Source organism: Balearica regulorum, chromosome 1, assembly GCF_011004875.1.
Source record: "Balearica regulorum gibbericeps isolate bBalReg1 chromosome 1, bBalReg1.pri, whole genome shotgun sequence".
In the NCBI taxonomy this organism is placed as follows: Eukaryota; Metazoa; Chordata; class Aves; order Gruiformes; family Gruidae; genus Balearica; species Balearica regulorum.
This window is the reverse complement of record NC_046184.1, coordinates 195,546,182-195,566,179: the sequence shown is the minus strand read 5'-3', so window position 1 is coordinate 195,566,179 and position 19,998 is coordinate 195,546,182. Positions and strand designations below refer to the sequence as shown.

General features: G+C 41.8%; 1 protein-coding gene across 8 annotated transcripts in view; it reads left to right on the top strand.

The window, feature by feature from the left end:
- The window catches only part of MTUS2 (microtubule associated scaffold protein 2), a 327,334-nt gene that overhangs the window by 104,434 nt on the left and 202,902 nt on the right, over window positions 1-19,998 (top strand). For all 8 annotated transcript variants that reach the window (XM_075742076.1, XM_075742078.1, XM_075742073.1 and 5 more), the window contains one exon: window positions 11,622-14,209. In XM_075742076.1, the coding sequence (XP_075598191.1) occupies window positions 11,927-14,209 (2,283 nt within the window). In that variant the 5' untranslated portion in view covers window positions 11,622-11,926. The remainder of the gene's footprint in view (window positions 1-11,621; window positions 14,210-19,998) is intronic.

Below are 19,998 nucleotides of genomic sequence, written 5' to 3'. Positions count from 1 at the left end.
TATAAAAGATGCCTGATGCAGAACTGTGGGTGGTAAGCAACAATAGAAGAATATGAGTATAAGCATAAAGCTCTTAAATCCTATCCTTTTATTGTATATAAATTTGCTGTTGAAAAATACAGTAGGGAAAAAGATCCACAAAGTTCACAGTGAAAGTATTTCTTATTTTATTTATACATGTAAGGAGTGCATGGTAAATAGAAAGGTGATAGTGTGCTAAAACTGAATCTAATTTCTGTTAATTTATTAAAATGTGGATGCAATCTTTTGACAGACAAGTTGCTGCAAATGTTTTTGAGCAATATATAGACTTTTTTTTTTAAGCAGAACAAATGTAATTGTTTACAGAGCAGTGGTCGCTGTGAAGTACTTGTACTACACTTTCAGGATCAGTAGCAGCAGGCAGGTAATGCATTACTTGTGCTTGACCTTTCTGAATAATAAGATTTTGCATTTTGCCTTCTGTGCTCTTAAATGAGAGCTTCCTTGCCAGTTCATCCTTGGTGATCCCTCAGCCATCACAGATGCACAGTGCACGGCGGGCAGCGTGGCATCTGAACTTCTAGCTTCTCGGTCAATCAGAGTGGCTTGAGTGGAATAATTATGTATGTTCCTTCTGCTTTCCCAACAGCTGGAATTACACCTGGAAACCTACTTCATCTACTTTACAGAGCCTAGTAGGAAAGTAAAACTGTGAATAAAAACACACTGAGCTTTATGCCCTTCAGTCGGTTGTTGTAACTGATGTAACCAGGGTCCTCTAGTCCAGAGCCCAGTCTGGGTTTTACCACAGTTTTCATCTTGCCACTGTTTTTTAAAATAAATTGATAGTGGATTCCTCCTCCCTTAGCTCTCAATTCACAAAGAAAAATATTTTGGAAATGTAGATCAAATTATGGAAGATGGTTTTTACTGGAGTTAAAGCAAATGAGCAGAATTTCTGGTAATGTTTTACATTTGTTTTGGTTTTTTTACTGATGAGTTGCCTCTGTATATCTGCAGTAATGTTTCTGAAGGTTGGACTGCAGTGATTTTTTGAAAGTTTGACAGCATTACAGAACTGGTGGTGGTTCAAACTGAAATGTGCAAACCTAGCAATCTAAAATTAAGGTCCTAAATTCATCTTTAGGTATTCAGTTAAGAACTGACACATTTACCTGTCGTTGAATTCAATAGAATTCAGAAAATGATGTGGAAAGACAGTTTATCCTTGGCTACACTTGAAGTTAAACTGAGTTCAGCACCAGTTGTAACTGCTTTATCAGCAGTGGGTAAATTTGCTGGAGTAGACAAAGCTTCTGAGTTTCTGGGTTTTGCTCAATAGGAATCAAATTTATGAACTTTTTTATGCTTGAGTGTTATAGCTAAATATATTTTTTTCTGTCTCCCAGATGTTTTTTGGAAAGCAGAAAAGATTTAGCAGTCTTAGCAAAAAAAACAATGATCATTTTGGAAACATTTCACAATCCCCTTTGTATGTCAAGATTTCGTGCTGCACAGAAATAAATTAAGCAGTGTTTCGGGGCCCAGCACATCCACCGTCCAGCTGTTGCAGATTTTATGATAAACTGTAGTTCATGTATTTGGATAGAGAGGGACATACTAAGTCGCTGGCTGGGCTCTGCAGGGTGAAGGTGCTCTGAAAGGGTGGGCAGGATCCCTTTGCTGCTCCCTCCCCTCTGACAGAGGAGAACAACAGGAGCTGATGGTGCATCTCTCACCTTCATTACTATCTGCTATTTACATTAATGGCATCATGCCGAGTGCCAAGTGGTGAAGCAGCGCGTGGATGGTGGCCCTGCTAGCATCCAGGGGCATAAGGAAGAGTGCAGAGGGCTGTTCCTGTGCCTTGTGTTTGGGGTCAGTCCTGGGGTAACGTGTCCATACGTAACAGGTCGGCTGAGCTGCGGCAGCATGAACTTGGCTTGATGCATCATTTTTCTTCTGTTTGTTTCCACTTGTGTGGGAGGAATCAGTTTTTGGTTTGACTATACTCACCTCCAAGAAAACTTCTTTACTGCTTTCTTTCTTGCCATTTCATTTGTTCTATGGTGCTTTGGGGTGATCAGTGATTAACCTCTCTCCTTGGGCCCTTTTATTCAAGATTTTCCTGTACTGCCTGTGTGTTGCTCGTGGCTGTGGCATTATAGATAGATCTACATGGACTGGAGCTCTGGGCTGAGGCCGTGCCTCACGTGATTTACCAGCTCTTACTACTTAAACAGCTAGGATGCCCTCATCTAATACTGTCTCTCTTCACAGTTGCTTTCCCTGAGGTTCTGCTGTTTGTTTTTCTTTGAAGTCCTGAACTGAATAGCATTGTGCCTTAGAAAGTGTGAGCTGTTCCTATACCTTTAACCAGGTATACTTATCTGGAATTAAAATAAAACCAGACATTTGTTCAAGATAAGTTGCTGTGGTTATCAAATCTGCTTCCTGGTTGCCATTGCTAAGATGATCAGAGACTTGTGCCTTTTGAGGGGAGATCCAATTAATAGGATTGCTTATATCGGAGTATGTTGTCTTATCCAACAGCGAACATTTGAAAGCAAATGGAAATGTTAAAAAAGAAGTCTTGAAAAACAACTATTAAGTCTTATGCCTTGTGGAGACTCGATTGATGTTAATAATTAAAACAATTTGTCAGTTTTGATAATGAGAATCTTTAATCCCAAATCCCGTAGTCCTTTGAAATAGCAGTAAGCAGGATCCTTTCCACATAACGTGCTTTGGGAATTCAGCCCTCACAGGTAATAAATTATTAGGGTAGTTCTTCAGATTTGTATTACAAAATGCATTTTTGACCAAAAAAAACCCCCAAAACCCACACATTTACAAGTTTCTTATGAAAAGGAAATAATATATATGCATTATCTGGGAAGGTTTTTGATCTGTTTGCATTGAAGATGTACTGATCCCCACAGTGTAATGGAGGTAAATTAAGGAGCTGTACAAAGATTTCTGCTCTTTGCATCACCATTGCCACTGCCATGGCAGGAAAAGTTGTGGATCTGTTCCCAAGGGAGACCAAGCAGCCACAGGTTGCTTTGGCCAACAGCAGTTGCACGTGGTCGTGGCTGTTTCCCATCCGCAATAGGGCCTATGAGATAAAATGCTCCAGTGCTGTAAAGGAGTATTCAGCCAAAGGAAAACCAGTGTAATCTCTTTGCTATCCCTGCTGGGTTGATATCCTCCAGTTGCCATACATAGGCAATTAAGGATATATATAAATGCTTCTAACATGGAGCATCTTTTCCATTTTTTTTCATTTTATTCAGAAAGGAAAGTTACACTTGCAAGCCAGTTATACATCATGATACTGCCAGGAGCTACGGTGATTTCCGGGGTGGGGTTTCATGCTAGCACCTGATTTTTCAGTCCTATTGCTTCAGGTCATGGAGAGAGATGCTGCCACCTCCCCTCTCCTGGGAAAATCAGGGGACAACCTTGCTTTAGCACCTTATTGGTTGTGATTTCGGTAGTGATGCATGTGCTCATGATTTCCAGCAAGTAGGGAGTCCCCAAAATCCCTGGGGAAAGAGAGCAAAGAGTGCAAACATGCAGGACCTATAGGATGAGCCTGTACTCTGATGTGGGTGCTTTCCGGTTGATTCTGGTGGTGGGCAGGATCTGGGCTGAATCCTTCTCAGCAGCCCTCCTCCGGCTACATCACTGTCTTATTTGTCACGGGCTTGGTTCTCAGGAGCTCAGAAGCTTGGTGGATGGTCATGTAGGTATGTGGCCATACCTGGCGTGTTTGGTGTGTGCGATTTCCTTCATGTGACATGGCAACTGGAAGTAAAGGGGAAATACTGACCCAAGGAAAGAAGTGAAGAAGAAACATGTCTTCATAGGCGTAATGAAAGCAAGAACCAGAGTCCTCCACTGGGCTTGTTATCACCCTGCTATTTAGGAAAAGAAAATACTAATTTTTATACAGGAAATAACCTTTCTATATCATCTGATTTGCCATTTAAAAAACTTTTAAACATGCAGATATGAAGTAAATCTGATCTTGAAATATTGTTTGGAACTGTAAAGTGAAAAAATTAATTTAGAAAATTTTAAGAAAATTTATAAAGTTTGAGAAAATTTAGAAAATTTTGAAGCTACATGTGGCAAGTGTTTAAAATCTGTTTAGTTAATTTATTCATAATTTTGATAAAATTAATTTGATAAACTAGCATAAGTTCATTAATAATTTGGATGAACTAAACCCTGTTTTACTAGTGAATAAAAAATAAAATATAACTGAAAACTTTTGCTTTTGCATATGAAACCTCTCATTCCTTACCACTAGCTATTCTATATCCAATTTTTATATCTATATATAGATACAGGTATAAAATAGATAATCATGTAAATAATGAAAAGATTAAAAAAATATTGACTGTAAAGGCATGAAACCCACTACAACATTGAAATTTTGGAAATGCTACAGGATCACGCTCTAGAAAAGCCTCTAAAATTTTCAGATCATTCCAGTTTTACAAGTGAATAAGAACTGCCTTCCTACCATTTTCCAGTGTGTAAAAATTTAACATTTGTTCCACCGTTTCTCTTCTCTGCCTAAGTCTTAATAGCTCATCAGGCAGAAAGTTGTCTATATCTGAAGTACTGTCCTCTTCATGATATACAGCAACATTTCCATAGGATCTGCCAACAATGAGATTATGCTGTAATTTCCCCAAACAGCTGGGTCTGCTTCATTATGAATAGAAGCCATTGGGGATTGTATCCAAATCTTAGTTCTCAGCTTTCCAGATCACATTAACAAAATTATCACATGCCTGGGTGAGTGCTTCTCCACCACTTTTAATTAATTCCGATTGTATGTTACCCACTCCAAGAGGTTTATTGGATTTTTTTTGAATGTCCTAGTATCAGCTTTCGACTTCCATCACCATTGGAAGAAGTTTTTTGTAATGATTTGGGCTTCTCAAGAAGATATTCCCATCTTCTTCCCTTACAGCACTGTATGTTCTTTGTCCGTGGTGCTCATTTCTTGGCAGTGCACATCCCTGGCATTAGCTGAGGTGGTATCTCTTCTCCCAGAGAAGTCCTCAGCCAGGCTGTGGCTGGTTTAAGAGTCCTCCCCAGCGGCATTTCTTGGGACAGCTGTGCATATCAGGAGGCTGCTGTTCATGCCAGTTTTCTGTAGTAAGAACTGCATCTGTTTCCCGCCTCATACAAATATATTCCTCATGTACTTTCATCTATCTTCTTCCATCACTGTATTGGTCAGACAGTGGGATGATCTTCCCTGTGGGATGAGATTTCTTTCTTGGGGACCGTTTCTGCAGGATTTTATCTGTGGACACTGTAACGCAGTCAAAGATGCTCGTCCTGTTCTGATCTGTGCTGCTTGTGCAGAGAGCAGCTTTTGCTCAACCCTAGTCCTGGATGCTACAGGGGTTTGCGAACCTGGAGCTCATGACCAGGATAGTCTTTGAGGGTAATGACTGGAGGCTTCTCACTTCATGCTTTCAACTAAGTTGTGATCAGGCAGCCTTGGCTGCATTCTGGGAGGATAAACACCCCATCACACCTCTTGGCCTCCTCTCTGAGTCAGGACAAAGTAGGCTGGTGTGCAGGTCTCCATATGCAGCTGAAGGCATGATCCTTGTCCCAGGCAGCAGAACCCACTACCCCGCCAGGCCAAGAGCATTTACTTTGCAGGAGCAGGCAGCCGATGGTTGGCCTGTGGCTGAGCATTTGCAGGCTACTGGCTCTGCCCCTTCCAGTTACAAACCCATTGCAATTTTTTAAGGTAGTAGCAAGAGGCATAGGTTTGGTGGCAGGTGGTTAGTGAGGTGTGGTGGGTTGACCCTGGCTGAACACCAGGTGCCTACCAAAGCTGCTCTGTCACTGTCCTCCTCAGCTGGGCAGGGGACAGAAAATATAACAAAAGGCTCGTGCGTCAAGATAAGGGCAGGGAGAGATCACTCACCAATTACTGTCACAGGCAAAACAGACTCAACTTGGGGAAATTAGTTTAATTTTTATTACCAATCAAAATCAGTGTAAGATAATGAGAAATAAAACCTAATCTTAAAACACCTCCCCCCACCCCTCCCTTCTTCCTGGGCTCAACTTCACTCCCAATTTCAACTTACTCCCACCTCAGCAGCGCAGGGGGATGTGGAATGGGGATTGTGGTCAGTTCATCACACGTTGTTTGTGCCACTCCTTCCTCCTCAGGGGGAAGACTCCTCACACTCTTCAGCTGCTCCAGCATGGGGTCCTCCACCAACTTCTCCAACATGAGTCCTTCCCATGGACTGCGGTTCTTCACGAACTGCTCCAGCATGGGTCCCTCCCACAGGGTGCAGACCCTCAGGAACAGACTGCTCCAGCGTGGGTCCCCCACGGGGTCACAAGTCCTGCCAGCAAACCTGCTCCAGTGTGGACTCCTCTCTCCATGTGACCACAGGTCCTGCCAGGACCCTGCTCCAGCACGGGCTTCCCACGGGGTCACAGCCTCCTTCGGGCATCCACTTGCTCCAGTGTGGGGTCCTCCATGGGCTGCAGGTGGAATCTCTGCTCCACCATCATCCTCCATGGGCTGCAGGGGGACAGCCTGCCTCACCATGGTCTTCTCCATGGGCTGCAGGGGGATCTCTGCTCCAGCGCCTGGAGCACCTCCTGCCCCTCCTTCTGCACTGACCTTGGTGTCTGCAGAGATGTTCCTATCACATATTCTCACTCTTCTCCCTGGCTGCAATTGCTCCTGGAGGTTTTTTAATCTGTCTTAAATGTTACCCCAGAGGTGCTACCACTGTTGCTGATGGGCTTGGCCTTGGCCAGTGATGGATCCGTCTTGGAGCCAGCTGGCATTGGCTCTATCAGACACAGTGGAAGCTTCTAACAAGCTTCTTGCAGAAGCCACCCCTGTAGCCCCCCCGCTACCAAAACCTTGCCATGCAAACCCAATACATAAGGCATTCAGGTGCTTCTCATACACTTTATACTGAAAGAGCAATCAGCCTGAGCTGTGCACAGTGTTAGCAGTACAAACAGATGTTTTTAGTGTATCTTACTGTAAATATTCTGACTTTCAGTACAGGGATGGGTAAGCAGCTATGACAGGCTGCATTAGGAAATGTTTATACAGGAGCCAAACTTCTCAATACGTTTCAGGTTTTATTTCTTTACCCCCACTTTTATTTTTCCATGTGTTTTGATAATTCCTTTGCATATCTCATAATTATTACTGTTCAATTTTTGTGGCAAATTGAAAACAAAACAGCCAATAACATGGTAATTCTTTACCATTTTTCTTTTATTTGGTGCCTACTGAGGATAACAATATTTCTATGCTGCTTGTTTGTTTTTTTTTTTTTAAAAAAAAAACCCCAAACCAAAAAAGCTGCTGTTGCTTTTTAGAAGCAGGCTGCTTTCTTTTTCCAGCCAGCTACAATTTACAAACTTGAGCTCTGCTGCTACAGTCCATACTGTATGTCATGGGATTAGAAATCATCTAGCTCAGCTTCACCTTCTCCCTGGTATCTCCAGAGGATGGGGTGGGACCTGCTGACTAGGAGCTTAGGATGGAGCAGAGTGTAGGGGAGGAACTGCAACAGCAGACAGGAAGAAACTCTTGTGGACTTCTTTTTCCTAGATCATCATTACCTGAGCTCAGGTTTAGAATAGAGGCTCTTAAAAGATAGACATCTCAGAAGGAAACTGATGCTGTTGAACTTAAACAAAAGTATTTAATTATGTTTCTGGCTCCTTGAACTTTTCTCCTCCCTGTGGGATTCATAGCTCACCATAGTCTGGTGGATATCCTCTTATTCTACTGTCTAACATGTTCACATCACTTTGTAAAGGCTTTTTCACAAATACAGTTATTGCATCCTGCCAAGATGCTGTGGTGTGGAGAGCTCCAACTTCATTTTCCACTCTCAGCAATTCAAAGGGGACATTTTTACACTATACAGTATCAAGAAATGTTTACCCATATCAAAGTTTACATAGACCAAGTCCAGTCTTTAAGACTTGCAGTCATATTTCTTGTCCAGGGTCCCCAGTGAGATGTTGCTAAGTAATGAGGTGGTGTCCTTGCTGGGATCGAGTCTCCTCTTACCCCCTGCTCCTGCACTAAAGAGGGCATCTGAAGAGTTAGGAGGTTCACATATCTGTTATCGCAGAGCCTCTGCACAGCAGGGAGTGACTTTAGGTTTGTGTATGTCAGCCAACATCAGTTTAGAAAGATGAGCAATAAAAAATAGAGGAAGAGCCAGCAGAACCCAGGCACAGCTGAGTCTTTTCATCTCACTGACTCCAAAGAGCATAGTGAAGTTGAGCCTAGACAGTGCCACATAAACTATCCTGCAGAAAATCTAAACGAAAGCTTCTTAAATGGAAGCTATCTATAGAAGAACAAATCTTCTAAGGTCCCAAGTGGAACACAAAATCACACATCTTACTCTCAAATATACCTATCACAGTATATAAGTCTTTATTACATTAATTGAACCAAAAGCTTGTATTCCTTAACAGAGAAAACTGGATTAATAAGGTGTTAATTGACATAGATGCTTGCTTATATTTTGATATTAATTTAGGAGTCCTGGGCTGTCAGTATGTTCTATAGCAAATGCCACCTTGTATTATTTCCAAACATAGAATAATTCTTCTGTGTATTCATTGCAATGGCAACTGTAAAAAAAATAATTACAAAGTTAAACAGGCAATATTTTTCAGAAGAAAATATTTTTAGGTAATTGTATGGATGCTTATTGTAAGGTTGTAATGGGTTCTTCAAGTCTGTGACATCCTTAATATGAGACTGGATGTCACCAGAAGAGACAGACTTGGAAGACTGCCTGCATAGAGTCCGTCCTGGAAGGTGTTAGCACTGGTGATGAGCCACCTTTCCAAGGTACCTGTCCCTCACTGACTCTAGAGGAAGCACAGGAGCAGTGCTAACACTGCCTGAGATTAATCTCTGCCTGGACAGTATTTTATTGTGCCTTCTCTTAGAACCAGTGTAATCACACATACATTTGAAGCCCATGTCTCTGGCCAGCACTGGCTGCTTTAAGAGGTTAATCTCAACTGGTAGCGTACTGAGATTGTGCAATGCCCTGTATTTGAAATGTATTTCCTGACCCTCATTTTGATCAATTTGTACCAGCAACATTAAAACAAATTATTTGGTCTGGCCTCTGAAGCATATCAGCACACTGTGTGTGAAGATGTTTGAATGAATACAGATATTTCCACAATGTTTTTTTCAAAATGGTCTTCATTTGCAGTACCACTAATCATATTGGGGGCAGTGTAAACAAGAGGAACCAACGACCGCTTAGCACCATGTTCATAATCTTAAATGCCTTAATTAACTTTGTTCTAAACCCATGTAAGAGATTTAGAGAAGAAAATAAGTGGCAAATTAATGTATTGCTCTATTTGTACATTTGAAATGTGTGCAGCCTGATATGGTACTTAGGGTTTAATGCACATCATCATCATCATTTACCAATTTATTTATATATACTGCCATAGCACTCGGAGGTTCAGTGTCACTGTGAGCACAAGGCAGGGAAGGAGCAACTAGTGGGACAGAGGAGCTGTGAATGAAGAAGTGAAGTTGAGATTGGGAAAAAAAGGGGGTAGGTGAGGGAAGGTATTTTAGGGTTTTTTGTCTTTGTTCCTCAGCATCCAACTCTATTTTAATTGGCAATAAATTAAATCACTTTTCCCCAAGTCAAGTCTGTTTTGCCTGTGACGGTACTCGGTAAGTGATCTTCTTGTCTTTATCTTGACCCATGAGCTTCTTCATCTTCTTTTCTCTCCCTGTCCCATTGAGAAGGGAGAGTGAGAGAGCAGCTGGGTGGGCATCTGGCAGCCAGCCATGGTCAACCCACCACAATCTGTTAAAGTTCTGGGACATTGAGTGACACTTTTGGTGAGAGAGTACAAGGTAGTACAAGAAAGACGAGGATGAGTTCCCCCATCTTTTTATCAGTTCCCCAAAGCTTTCCTCACTGAACTTTCTGTTAAATTTGCCTTTCTTCATAGGAGAGGTGTTCCAACCTCTGATTGTTTTCGTGGCCCTCACTTTTGGGACCACAAAGTGTTGCCAATTGCCAACTGAGGGAGAAACATGAGCTGACCGGCCTCAGCTCCCTCTGGAGCCCATCAATGCCCCTTCCTAGCTAAAACAACAGACGTGCTTTGCCCAGTAAGGAGCATTTAGAGTTCAGCTTTCAGGCTGAATATATACATTATTTTTTTTGGGGAAAAAAAGCCAACAAGACATGAACCAAACAACTCCATAATGCATATATTTAATTTAATAAGTATTCAATTCTTTTTTCTCTGGGAATAAGGACAGAATACAGAAGTAGTTTAAAAGTCTTGCTTTACAATGCTTTGTGAATAAATTCTATAACATAATTCTGTGCTGTTGAAGTGAAATTCTTAATACTGTGTTCTCTTTCATGAGTTAATTTAATTAGTTATTGTTTGCTGAAGAGCTGGAACTACGCCAGGAGCCTGAATCCATACTCAACCAACGTGCATGTGTGCCATATAAAGAAACTGGATTGAGCTCAGAGCCAGATGTTGTAAGCAGAGCTGAACAGAATGCGAAGGCTGGGAGGACCTGCTTATAGCGGGTGTTAGAAGCATATGCCCAGACTTGCACCCAGATGCTTATAGCCAGGGCAGTGGACTTAATCAGCACTTCTAATTAGTGGCCCTGTAAGCCCCTGATTAGAAACCCAGCACAGCTGGGAGCATTGCGAGTGCTTTGAATTCTACCTTCTGGGACCTGTGGAGTATATTCCAGTTTCCAGTGTCCATATTTCTTTATCATGAAGGGTATGAACATACAGGGTACAAGAAATATCTCAGAGAGTGAATTTAGGCATCGCATAGACAGAAATGTCCCTTTCATCTTCTTGGAGGTGATAGAGGACAAAATCTAGGCTCCCAAAGCTACAGATGGGAGAGAGACAAAAGGAGCTGCACTGTATTGGGACTGGTGTATAATCCTCCATATTTGAACATACACATATGCAGCTGGCTCAGAAAAACAGTTTTTCTTTGCAGGCCTCCAGCCATAGTTTTTGCTTTCTTGGCATCAATTGATCTGGCTAAGAAATGTTGGGGTGTCAGCACAAGTACAGCAGTGATTTGTACAAGGCAAGGAGAGAAACCCACAAATGTCCCCTAACAGAGCTGGAGTTCTAGTACTTAGGGCTTGTCTGTACAATGGTGCTTTAAATGCATCAGTAGCCACCCTTGGTGTAATAAAGAGATTGTTATAGCAATATGAAAGTGCTTAGACTCTCGATGTGGGGTCCCATTTTCACCTAGCTATTTATGCCTATTTCCAATTGTAAATCTATGTGGCTTTAAAACAGTAGCAACTGCTCTTCTAACCAGGACAGTTTTAACTGTGTAACTTCTCAAGTCAAAGATCAGTGCTACGCTAAGAATCTTTGCTGGGAGCAAAACTGTGATCGAAACAGCATCTAAAGTGTCTGAAAGCGTTCTATCCTGGGGACATACCTGGGAGTGCTGTTGATTTTAACTTTGTTTTAGTTAGCATGATTCCAGGCATCAGTGTAACGTTGTCTGGTTTTGTGTTTTTTTTTTCCTCATAGGTTGGCTGGATTAACTGGCTCTCATTCAGAGGGAACTTGACAGATCTATTTTGCTTTCATTGAACCTCTCTACTGCACGTCATAAAGATTTCCTAGGTCCAGAGGCTGCACGAAAGACAACTGAGCAGCACAAAAATGTGACTCTGACAAGAGACTCCAAGCTTTCTGACAAGGAATTTTCTACTGATCAATTTATAATTTAAATGTATAATCGAAGCATGCATAATAGTTAACCTGATAGGGAAAAAAACCCCACGATCTCATTAATTAGGACTGCCAAAAAAGCAGTCACTGGAAGCTTCAAAATGAGTGCTCCGTTAATCCCAAACAAGTCATGTTATGCCCAGCTTCAGGACAACTGCAGCGAAATAAAAAACAATAATGAAAGCATAGTGAGTGTGGGGGATACCAATGCCAACCAAATTGTGACAAAAGTTAGAACCACCGAAGGGAATGTTAAGAAACATGATTTGACAGATGAGAGTGGGAATATACACCCCGGAGGATCAGAGAAAGTTACTCATCTGAATACAGAGCAGAATAAACTTCTGACCTTCAAAGACTCTCGATCCTGTCACACCAGTGTACAGGAAAGTAAGCTGCCCTCCACCACAAGCAGGGAAATGGGGAAAGATTGTAGGACCAGCGAAGCTAAGGATATATCAAGGCATATCAGGATTAGCCGAGGACAAAGTCTGTCCAATTTAAAAAGTAGCACAAATGATGCCAACCTGGAGGTTATTTCCAAAAATGATGTTGACTTCACCCAGAACTTTTCTAAGGGTAAAATGTCCAGGACTGTGGAGATGGAGAGAATAAAAAGGCTCTCTTTGGGAAGACCAAGTAAATTCTCTCCTCAATCTGAAACATTTGCAAAAGACTGCGTTGGGCCTGTGTCATGTAAACGTCTGCTTTCTGCATCATTGGACTCCATCGACAGGTCACACCATTTGATAGGAAATACAGAGAAATCACAAAAAACATCCACGGATCATTTTCTTGGGATGGTGTTTCATCCACTTGACAATACCTCAGAGGAAAATATTGTATTTTATTCTAAACCATCTACCTCAGGGAACAAGAAAATAAGTAAACCAGAAAATGTACCAAATGTTAACACTGAAAGCACACTGCATACTGCTCATTCTCAACATTCAGCTGTTAAGCTCAATGAGATTGCTAGTAAATCAGAAGCACAATTAGGTCAGGGTGATAAAAATAAAAAACTGGAGCTTAAGACTGCACCATCTCTACAATCTAAAAATACGTGTCAACAAAAGATTGAGAGAATTATGCTGGTAGAGCTCCTGGGATGTCAAAAAGATGAAAATACAGCAATGCAAAAACAGGAAGGCTCTGTATCTGATGCATCAAAATTTCAAGCCTCCCATTTTCAAGACACCTGTAATAAAGTAGAGGATCCATTATCAAGGCAGGTGGTAACCTACCCTGATGACAAATTGCTAAATGATAACGTCACCATCGGTGGGGAAGGGAGAGAAAGCAATGACAGTGACAACAAGGCAACTAGCCAGGTTGTTGAGGAATATTTTACTGATAAAGAAGTGGAAACAATATTCCCACTCACCTGTGGTAGTAAATCCAGTGGTAAAGTGACACCTAGAAAAAACAAAAATTTACATGAAGTTGACGCAGGTTGCGCTGAAAGGGTTGGTGAACAGATATCTCTTACACATAACATTAATCTACCTGACAGCAAACCCTTGAAAGTTAATGAGAATAAACTGATACTAGTCAAAGGAAGCACTGAGGATGCAGCTGTGACTGCTTCTGATCTCTCAGAAGCACGCGGTGCAGAGACAATGTCAAACCAACAACCTGACAGCCACGACAGTGATGCAGAAACCTCAAGCTTTTCAATTCCAAGTAAAAAGACAGCTAATGCACAGAAATATCCTCCAGACGAAGCACCAGAGAGCTGTAAGGTGTCAGCAAAGGCTGATGCCCTTTTATGTGTCCCAACTCCCGTGCACCCGGTGGCAACGCTGGATGTTAATAGTCAGCCCACACTATCAAACAGTAATTTGAAGGACCTTTATGCACTTCATGTTGACAAACTGTCACCCTCCTCAGTCCTACCTCCCATTGACAGTACGCAGTTGTTAAACATATCCCCTAAAGTGCCTATCAAGACTGCTTGCAGCAGTGCCATCCCAAAACCTATCCTGGTCCACTCCAAGGGCTCCCTCGCAGATAAGGCAGATGTGGACAGTGACAACAGTGAAAAGCTGGAAGAAAGCATCGAGATAAAACCTGCCATACCCAGGCCCAAACCCGTGAGACCTAAAATCATCACATACATTAGAAGAAACCCTCGTTCGATAGAGCAGCTCGACCCTTCGTTTGCGCCGGCAGGGCTGCCCTTCGGTACCCCTGCGTGTGGCATGCCCATCTCTACGGAGCAGAAGGCATCCAACGGAGGGGAGGCAAAGCCCCCCAACATTCTGTACGACAAATTTAAACCTGACCTCCAGAAGCCAAGACTCTTCAGTTCTGGACTGGTGGTGTCAGGAATTAGGCCCCCGGGCCATCACTTTGGTCCAATGAGCGAGAAGTTTCTGCAGGAGGTAAGGAGGCAGCTTTGGCAGCCTCTTTTGTATGCTAGGTGGTGATCATTTGCTTACTTGTTGCTGCCAGAAGTTAGTTGTCAAACCTCAGATAAGAAATATATCCTAAATCAAGGCAATGCATGATCATTAGAAATAAACTTACCTAACCGTTTCTGGCACTGCCCCAGTTGCGGTGTCTGATCTGTGACTGCAAGTTGTCACTGTGCTCCTCCAATGTTTCCCAGCAAACCAGTCACCTGCTAGTAGTATAAACAGGGATGTTTAGAAAGGAAAAGACATGCTGTTTGAATTTATCCATAAATGGAATTTCTTTTTTTTTTCCCAAAGAATAGCTTTGGGAAATGAATGTAATTTGCCCACAAAGACTTTTCCTCCTTAATGGGAAAGTTGGCAGGTTTTTGCAGACAGAGAACTAGAGGTCTAAACTAATTCCCTTCTATTTAGCTGTACTGAAACCCAGGGGCTATCAGAGCTCTCATTAGACTGTATACATCATACAGGAAAATATTTACTTTTCACTCATTTTAATGCCATGTGTTATATTGACCTGCACCTCAAATAAGAAGTCATCTTTGCCTGGAAAACCTTCCCTAGCAGACAAAAAATGATGGAAGTTCCTCTGGCCAATTCTGGCTCCTGATATCTCGTCGTGTTTCCACATCAATAAGTTGTACAGGAGTCTTGGTTCCCTGAAATCCCTGCTAGGAGGTGAGCACAGCGGAGGAAGGTTGACCTTGCTTGGAAGGTGAAGAAAGGACAGGGAAGAGGGAGCTACATTCGGGTCTGTGATGTGCCCTTACACCCGTGCTTTGGGACCTGTGGTAGCTCAACAAACAAGCTTTTTATATAAATACTGAAGATAACAACAAGTGTATTTAAGATGAACCAGTCTTTAAAAAAAAAAGCAAACCTGTTTTTTTTGCTGTGTGTCTCATGGTGTTATTGAGGCTATTTTGATGCCTACCTCATTCTACATACAGTATTTCTCCAAGGAAAAGCATTGAAATAACAAATTTGGTGTCAGTGTTGACAATCACAAGCCGGCAAATACCCAAATTAAGATATCGTGTCTAAGCATAGATTGGCCCTTATGGCATGCTAACAGGCAATCTAATGAAGTCATCATGGATTATAATTTTCCACAAAGCTTCATCTCATCCCAAACACAGAAAGGACTGTGCTCACTGCCCTTTCCCCTCTACCTTCAGTTTCCAGCTCTGTCCCTTATATTTTCTGTCCAGAGGAGGAATTATTAAATTAATTGTGAGCTTGTCTATGCCAGCCGTTATTAGTATATCTTCACAATCACCTTGTAAGGTGAGGGAAAATTACTAGCTTATTCCCGTTTAATGTATAGCTACAGAAATTAAAGCCAAAATAACCCAGACCATGCAGCTATTTGGCTGTTCATAGGGTGACATGACCCTCTGAAGACCATAGGTGTCTATGGCCCATACAGTTGGGGTTCAGATAATCAGGTAAGATCAGCGGACACATCTGGGAGCAAAGGACTGATTTCTATGCACCATTGAGGACTGTTCTTAACATGAGAAGGACTCATGTTGTGGCAAGTCTGCAGCATGATTTACTCTAGACTAGAGTTAGAAGAAGGACACTTATGGGCTGGAGAAGATCCAAAGCATCTTCCACCACTCTTCCAAGAAATATGATTTTGGGTGGGTATTTCAATGATAGGAGGTTTGAACCCAACCAAGCTGCTTCTTAAGAGAACATGGATTGCCTGGAGGAGAGGCTGGGAAGGAACAGTCAATCAAACTGCAGTTTGTGTTATGAAGTTTGCATTAGCCCAGGAGTCAGGTGCTGATAGCCGAGGTGGTATTTACTCTCTTGGGCTGCCACCCTAAAAGCAATTACCTTGCTTTCCTGCTGGTTAGAGGAATGCAAAGGGGACTGATTTGGCTCCAGTATGGATCAAGAGAAGGGCAAATGCTTGATCCAGGGAAGTGGACAGATGCTTAGAAGATGCTTAGTCATGGCAGATGACTCTTGTAATGAAAGAAACCAGTTAGGATGGATTGAGATAGATGAAAATCACCCTGATGAAGGGACAGTGTTGAAGACTCAGAGATTTTGGAGACAAGGAGACACTGGGGCAGGATGGCTACTGTCTTTGTGAGACAAAAAGTCCCAGACTGCCCTATTTCACACATCCAGTTTGGGCTTTGGAGAGCTTTGCTTAGCATTTTATAGCTCTTTACATAGCTATGATAGGGAGTGCTAATAGCTGCCATCAATCAGACCTGTAATCTTTAAGCACCCTTCAGCTAGCTAAATGGTAGTAACAATTAAATACTCCTCTGGGCACTATGAGCTAGAAAAGATAGGAAGGTGACAGAGACTCCAAGACAAGGCCTGGAGAGCTCTCTGAGGGCTGCCTCGGTGCAGTGGGGAGCCTGCAGGGCTCCTTGAGCTGCCTGTGCTAAAGCCACATAAGGCAGCTCAGACAAAAATCTCAGTTCAGGCGTGAAGGCAGTCCAACTGTGCTTAGAGAATGCATCCATAATGGAATTGAGTTAAGGCTAAATGGGCAGCCTTGCCTGTGCCATTGGCAGCTCCTTGAGTGATTTTATTTGGAACTTTGGCATGGTGTGAAGGTAGACCTTCCATGCCTGTCTTCATCCAAAAAAAAATTTAAAATATCTAGAAACCCCCTCACAGTGAAATGCTTAAAATTACCAGTCATTCTCCAGGGCAGATCACTGCTGTCTACATGCTTCATCACAATATGGGCTACCCATCTCAACATGGACCTCAGCCCCTTCTAGTCAGCACCAGTGGCAATTTGTGGCCACTTTGTGTTCCCACTTACCTCCGTGGGAAGTAACAGAGCAAACCATGAGACCCAAAGGCTGTTGCTGTGCTAGTGAACTGAACAGCGGGAGGGCATGGCCTCCAAGGCTCACACAAGGTTGTCCGTACTGCTGGACTGAGAGCATGCTCCCCAGCTCAGTGTCCACCTCTGCCAGTGTGTGCTCAGCCAGAGGCTGTTCCCAAGGACCAGCATGGATGTGACCAGCCTGGTCTGCAGGGTGAGAGTTTTCCCATATGGATATGATCCATGCCTTGTCAGAGAGTGGTCCTTGACTCACTTTATTCACCACTTTATGGCTGCTGCCAAGAGTCCTGGTTCTGGTAGGGGTCTGTAAGGAGTTCTGCTGATCACCAGCTCTCCTGCCTGTCTCCTCAGGCTGCACCTGCCCTGTTCAACCACCTCCTCAGCACAGACATCTTTCTGCTCCAGAGAGCATGGACTAGAGCCTGTTGAAACACAAGGCCTGTAGGGTAAAAAGGGGTAGTGGGAGTTGGTTTATACATAGCCAAACCAGCAATCTTTTTCCCCCTAATCTCATTATCTGAACTACCTGAACCAATGCCACCAACTCTTTTCCTAAATAGTTGCCTGAAGCTGGCACTTGACAAGAAAATTCTTGCTCGAGGTAGTAATGTTTGATGATGTTATAAACAAAGTAACACGGAGAGTGTTGGGCATCCTTACCTGCAGGCCATGCTGCCAGCTCTGCTCAGGATTACCCAGGCTGGGGAAATTCCTGTACACTCCAAGTATTTGCTGCAGACTTTGCAGCTCTTTTGAACAAGTTCATTTACTGGGGTGAGTGGGGAATGAGCAGGCAGCCACACACAATAAAACTCTGAGCTGAGTTCTTTTTAGTTGACAAGCTGCAACAGATCTTTTCTTTAAAAGTCCCTCATAGAAAAATCTCGTACAGGATGCTAATAGGTCTCATATTAATCCTGATCTTTCTAAAGATCTTTAAAATGGCATTATAATCAATAACTGCACACAATTCTATTGAGACAAGTTGAATTATACACTTCATAAATTCAGTGTTAAATAGAAAAGAAAAAGGAGTGTGTCTTCATAGCAAGTTTATGTCCCCCAAAATTAGGCTCTTCAAGAGATAGTTGGGTAAATCCTCACTTTTCTCAGCTTGAGAAGATGTTTTATGCTTGTGAGTGACTGTTTCTGTGTGTATGTTTGTTGCTCTTCTGTGTTATTTGTAGCATACTGTCAATAAAGAAAAAAATGAGGTGACTGAAGGTTTGGCTAAGCTGACCTAGTTTATCAAAAATGCACGGTTTCTATATTTAAAGATTTTTCTCTATTCCTTATACTGAAGTACTTGGCATTGGTAAGTTCACTGGCAGTTAAATATGAAATTATAGGAAGTGTATAGGAAGTGTATAGTGAAATAAATTCATCATGGAGAGAAAATATAACGAATCTTATCCAGGAAAACAATCTCATATCCAAAAGTTGAAAATAAGAAGCTAAAGATCTCCTGGAGTCCAAACCGAGAGAATCATCTATGCAGTAAAAACCTGCATCCTATACTTGCAGAAATAGGTCATAGGAGTATAATAAAAAAGAAAACTGGAAGATCTAATAGCAGGAAATAGGGCTGCAAACAAAGGAAAAAATATAGAGCAAAAATATAATGCTCAATGTTTGTTACATCTGCCCCCCTAGTTCCTGTGCAAAGGCCTCAAAGATTCTATATTTAATAGTTTAAGGCCAATCTTGTCTCTTTTAGCATATTAAAGATTTGCTAAATTAGGATTAAAGCTCTTGAAGCAGCTAGGATCAAAGCTTTTATAGTCAATGTTTAAGTGCATATTCTAAATGCTTATAATTGCTAAATAGAAATTGATTTGGCATATTATATGCATCATAACTTACAGCAGAGTTAATTAATTGGCAGTTACATTTCTTCCCAGGTAGCCTATGGCACTTTTTTGATTAATTTTTAAAGAAATTTAGTTCAGATTTCCTATTTCCTAAGCCTTTTTTTTACTCTGCCCTAAATGGGATGCACTGAAAAAATATTCATGGATCCTTTCTAGATTATGACGATTTTACATTTTATAAGAAAATGGTAAAGGAATTGGACTCTACCTCAAAGAGCAAATGGTTCTTTGCAAATGACAGAGATGAAAGCTACTGACATTGCTCTGTGCCCTGAGTCACGAAGCAGCACGGCGAGGTGGGAGTCAGAGCCCAGCTTGAGTGTAGAAAAAGGCAAGGTCTGAACTGGGGAGCCAGGTCATTCCCAGACTGCAAGTTCCCTGGTAACAGCCAGTTTGCTGGAAATGGTTCCAGCTTGGGACTTACTGTGCTGTTCTCACAGTATATACCCATTAAAATACTGAGACATTTATCACTGATAGAATAATCTATTTTGTGATAAACAATAAATGTTTCACATCTACAAATTTGTTTGGTTTTTTTTTTTTCTCTAGTTCAAATGGGCAGCTGGGTTTTTTAGCTCTGATTTGGAACATTCTGAATATGTAACAGACAGAAATGTGCCCACCTCCACAATCTGGTCTCATTTCAGGAACTTCAGGGGCACGGATTACAATGAACATTTTACAGTAAGAACATGTAGAGGGTTGTGGTTTTTTTTTTTTTTTTCTCACACAAACGATTTGACAATACCATTTATCTGAAAAAGTGAACTTAAAGTACCTTCAGATTTATTTTTAGCTATCTAAGTTAAAACTGACTTTCCCCAGAACTGTATCTCAGCAAGAATATTTTAAATAACTTCTAATAAGAAATTCACTTACACCCATCTACCTCTGTAAATAATATCACCTTTCAGGATTTCATTTTCCCTAATTGAAGATCTTCTATTTGTCTATTTTGTTTTTGGGAAGAGATCAACTCTTTATTTAGGTTTGGTTGGGTTTTGAGACTGTAATGTGTGTATTTGTAAACAGCAGTACATATAGTAAGACCATCA